Genomic DNA, 4,996 nt, shown 5'->3' on the forward strand with positions numbered 1-4,996 from the left:
CAGTTTTGCCCTTCAATCTAACAGGAACATGCTGACCCTGAACTCTTCCTATCTCACTTTTAAAAGCCTCCCACTTGTTAGACGTCCCTTTACCTGTAAACAGCCTCTCCCATTCAACTTTTGAGAGCCCCTGTCTAATGTCATAGAAATTAGCCTTCCCCAATTTAGGACTTCAATGTGTGGATCAGTCCTATCCTTTTCAATAACGATCTTGAAGCTAATAGAGTTTTGGTCACTGGTCGCAAACTGCTGCCCCACTGGCACATAAACCACCTGCCCATTCTCATTTCATAAGAGGAGGTCGAGTGTAGCCCCTTCTCCAGTAGGGCCATCCACATACTGCTTCAGAAAACTATCCTGGACACGCTTAACAAATTCTTCCCCAACTGATCCTTTAGCACTAAGGCAGTCCCAGTCAATATTACGGAAGTTAAAATCACCTACTATTACAACCCTATAATTCCTACACCTATCTATGATTTCCCTAAATATATGTTCCTCCACATCCCTCTGACTATTGCGGGGAGGGCTATAGTATAATTCCATCAAAGTGATCACCCCTTTCTTATTTCTAAGTTCTTCCCTATGCCTTCGCTGGACATTCTCCCCGGGATATCATCTCTAAGTACTGCCGTGATGTCCTCCCTAATCAATAGTGCAACTCCCCCTCCTCTCTTAATTGCACCTCGATCACACCGGAAAGAAAGATGCCCTGGAACATGGAGCTGCCAGTCCTGCCTATCCCTCAACCACGTTTCCATAATAGCTAAAATATCACAATCCCATGTACTGATCCATGCTCTGAGTTCATCTGCCTTACCGGTAAGGCTTCTTGCGTTAAAGTAAATGCAGTTAGCTTACCAGACCTTCCACGCTCCCTGTCCTGTCCCTGCCCGGCCTACTTACTGGACTTGCTTGCTTTAACCTCTACATTTGCCTCAACTACTGAGAGACTACTACTTGGTGTCCCACCAACGCCCCTCCCCCACTCCCCCCCCCCCCCCAAGATTAGTTTAAACACTCCCGAGTTGTGCTGGCAAACCTTCCCGCAAGGATATTGGTCCGATTCCCGTTTAGATGCAACCCGTCCTTCTTGTACCGGTCAGCTCTGCACCAGAAAATGATCCAAATAGCTGCAGCCCTCCCGCCTACACCAGCTCTTCAGCCACACATTCATTTTCCTGATCCTGCTATTCCTACCCTCACTAACACGTGGCACAGGGAGTAAACCTGAGAGTACAAACCTGGAGGTCCTGCTTTTTGACCTTCTACCTAACTCCCTATATTCACTTTGCAGGACCTCATCTCTTTTTTTGCCTATGTCGTTACCACGAATATGGACGATGACCTATGGCTGCTCATCCTCCCCTTTCAGAATGTTCTGCAGCCGCTCCGAGACATCCTTGCCCCTAGCACCAGGGAGGCAGCATACCATCCTGGAGGCTCGTTTGTGACCACAGAAGCGCCAACCTGCACCTCTTACGATAAAACCCCCCATCACTATAGCTCTTCCAACCCTTGTCTTCCCTGCTGTGCAGCAGAGACCTCCATGGTGCCACGAACTTGGATGTTGCTGCTTTCCCCTCTGAGGTCAGCCCCCGACAGTATCCAAAGAGTTATATCTGTTTTAGAGGGGGATGGCCACAGGGGACTCCTGCATTAACTGCCTATGCCTATTTCTCCGTCTGGTGGTCACCCATCTCTGTTCTGCCTGTGCAGCCATTACCTGCGGTGTGACCACCCCCACTAAACGTGCTATCCTCGACATCCTCAATATCGCTGATGCTCCAGACTGAATCCACCCGCAGCTCCAGCTCCGTATTTCGGGTAGCCAGTAGCTGAAGATGGATAAACCTCCTGCACACATGATCGATTTCCCACATAGTGCAGGAGGAACACATCACGGGGCTGAGCTCTCCTGCCATGACTTGCCCTTAGGTTAATTTGTTACTCTCTTAATTGAAAAAAATACTAGTTAGAATAGGGGCCCTTTCTACCCGCTTCAATCTAAAGTACTTAAAAAAAGACTTCAGTAATAGTCACCTCATCACCAGAGGTTTTATTTTCAACAAAAAAGCTTACTCCTTTTTTTTAAATATTCTAACAGCTGATACTCACCAACCAATCAAATTGCAGCTCTCCTATGATATTACTGTTTTTTTTCAAAACTCAGGCGCGTTGTCGCTGCTCTTTTTAAACACTGCTCGTCTAACTCAGTCTCCTTCTTTCCCGCTGCCCGTGCTCTTTTTAAACACCACTGGTCTCACTCAGTCTCCTTCTTTCCCGTTGTCGCTGCTCTTTTTAAACAACGCTGGTCTCACTCAGTCTCCTTCTTTCCCGCTGTCTCTGCTCTTCTTGAACACCGCTGATCTCACTCAGTCTCCTTTCCCGCTGTCGCTACTCTTTTTAAACACCACTGTTCTCACTCAGTCTCACTCTTTCTCGCTGTCGCTGCTCTTTTTAAACAACACTGGTCTCACTCAATCTCCTTCTTTCCCGCTGTCGCTGTTCTTTTTAAACAACGCTGCTGTCACTCGGTCTCCCAGGTCGTCCAAACCCCGACACTGCAGTGGGTCAGATTGTAGGGAATGGCCAATCCCACGCAGTGTTGAGGGAGTCCATTCTCCAATACTGTGGTGGATCAGAATGTGGGAAATGTATAATCCCAGACAGGCTGGTGGGAGACTAATCCCCGATATTCTGCTGGTTTGGATTGTGAGGAATGTCCAATCACAGACAGGCTAGAGGGAGACCAATCCCCGATTCTGTGGTAGTTTAGATCGCGGGGAATATCCAACCCCAGATAGGGTGGAGGTAGTCCAATCCCTGATACTCTAGAGGTTTAGATTGCGGAGAATGTACAACACCAGGCAGGCTGGACCGAGACCATTCCCCGATACTCTGGTGGTTTAGACTGCAGGATAAATCCAATATCAGACCGGCTGTAGGGAGACTAATCCCTGATACTTTGGTGGTTTAATTTGCAGGGAATGTCCAATCCCAGGCAGGGTAGAGGGAGACCAATCCCCGATACTCTTGTGGTTTAGATAGCGTGGAATATCCAATCAAAGACAATATGAATGGAGTCCAATCCCAGACATTGTGGTGGTTCAGATTGTGGGGGATTTCCATTCCAAGGCTGGGTGGAGGGAGACCAATGCATCCCAGGTGAATTTGTGCTGGGGTTCAGATCTAATGGGGAAAGCTGGGCATTCAGAATAGCCTGCGAATCACTTGAAATTTGAGGCCGGTGGTTTCAATTATCTAGTTAATACGCTGACCTTCATCCTGAAAGCACTCGGTTCATTGCTTCTTGTCGTGCCTCTGTTGAAACTGGAAGTAGGGCTCTTAGAGGCGGGGTTAGATCCCTGGTTGAGATTCTATATCCTCTGACCCACATTCAATGCACTTGTTTGTGGCACGTAAATACTGACCTTAGTGTCTGGGTTAGAATCGGAGCTTGTTTGATCAGTAATTTCAAGGACCATTTTTCTTTCTGTCTCTTACAGCTAATTTACTGGCGATTGTGATCCTGTCCTGGGGAAAGTGCGGCCTTTCAACCTGCACCACTCGCTACCTGGTGACGATGGCAACAGCGGATCTGCTTTTCATTATCACTATGGTGATACTGTGGACTATCGGTTATTATTATTTCCCGCCACCTTACCTAAACATTCCTTCTGTGTGTCGTGTTATCGCTTTCCTGAGTCATGCAGCCACAGACTGTTCTGTCTGGTTCACAGTTGCTTTCACTTTTGATCGATTTGTGCTCATCGCTTCCCAGAAGCTGAAAGCAAAATATTGCACTGAGAAAACTGCAGTTGTGGTTTTAGCAACAACCTGTATTCTACTCTGTCTCAAAAACATTCCCTTCTATTTTGCACATGACCCTGGAGAGATAACCGACAATGTACCATGGGGCTGTTATACAAAGCCAAGCTATTTTAGTGAGCCCGGATGGGTGGGATTTGATTGGTTTGATAAGGTTTTAACCCCATTACTCCCATTTGCTTTAATTCTGTTACTCAATGCTCTGACGGTCAGGTACATTTTAGTGGCCAGTCGAGTCCGTAAGGGACTCAGGTGTCAGAGCAAGGGAGCGAATTGCAGTGACCCAGAAATGGAGAGCAGAAGGAAGTCTGTGATATTACTCTTTACCATATCTGGCAACTTCATACTTCTGTGGTTGGTATATTTCATAGATTTCTTATTTTATAACATTACAGGAAGAGATCCTGGGGTTTACAACGATTCCGAATATATAGTTCTACAAGTTGGATTTATGCTGCTGAGTTTAAGTTGCTGCACAAACACATTTATTTATGGCGCTACTCATTCCAAGTTCAGAGAACAGGTCAAGAGTGTGGTGAAATATCCGGTGACATTAATTATTCAATTAATGAAAGGACAAAACAATAGACAGGAATCCAGAGGCGGAGTCTAGTAAGTTCATCAATGAATGTAATATTTGCCCCAAGAGATGACGGACAGCTGTATGACACGAAATAAACAAATGACACGGGGAGTTGGCATGTTTGGCGTTGAAGCTTGGGGGAAGTGGAGGGTTGTGGCGGGGCGGGGGGGGGGGGGGGGGGGGGGGGGGATGCGTCAGAGCGTCCACTTCAGGACAGCAGAGGGAACAGCAGCCAAAGAATTATCTCCACAGGTTTGTTTCTCAGCGTCTGCTCAGAAAGCAAAGCTTGGACTAACAAATGCTAAATGTTGCAGAGGCTGGAAATCTTCCCTTGTTAGTTGATTATTGTTGTTTGTTTTACTTTTGGAACATTAATTGATTCCATCCCCCTTCCATTTCCCCCACTGGTCATTTCCATCTCTCTCTGTCACACTCACCCATACCGCAGCACCCCCTGCCCCCGCTTCTCCCCTCCTCCACACCCCCCGCCCTGGTCCCTGATTCAATCTGTATGAGTGAGAGTTTTGGGCGGGGATATCGTACACATGTTGAGGAAGTGGGGCTGCGCTCAGCATAGGAGCT

At 47.2% G+C, this 4,996-nt stretch overlaps 1 protein-coding gene across 1 annotated transcript; it reads left to right on the plus strand.

The window, feature by feature from the left end:
* Nucleotides 1-3,080: 3,080 nt before the first annotated feature.
* Nucleotides 3,081-4,444, plus strand: LOC137353313 (probable G-protein coupled receptor 139). The gene is made up of 2 exons (XM_068019446.1): nucleotides 3,081-3,168; nucleotides 3,510-4,444. The coding sequence occupies exons 1-2, from the start codon at nucleotides 3,081-3,083 to the stop codon at nucleotides 4,442-4,444; spliced, it is 1,023 nt and encodes a 340-aa protein (XP_067875547.1).
* The last annotated feature ends 552 nt before the right edge of the window (nucleotides 4,445-4,996 follow it).

This window comes from Heterodontus francisci, chromosome 41 (assembly GCF_036365525.1).
Source record: "Heterodontus francisci isolate sHetFra1 chromosome 41, sHetFra1.hap1, whole genome shotgun sequence".
In the NCBI taxonomy this organism is placed as follows: Eukaryota; Metazoa; Chordata; class Chondrichthyes; order Heterodontiformes; family Heterodontidae; genus Heterodontus; species Heterodontus francisci.

Bases quoted from the DNA above. Each gene is read 5' to 3' on its own strand.
- LOC137353313 (XM_068019446.1), top strand. From the start codon at position 3,081: ATGGAGTCCAATCCCAGACATTGTGGTGGTTCAGATTGTGGGGGATTT. The intron at 3,169-3,509 runs GTGAATTTGTGC...TGTCTCTTACAG, and splicing joins GGGAGACCAATGCATCCCAG to CTAATTTACTGGCGATTGTG.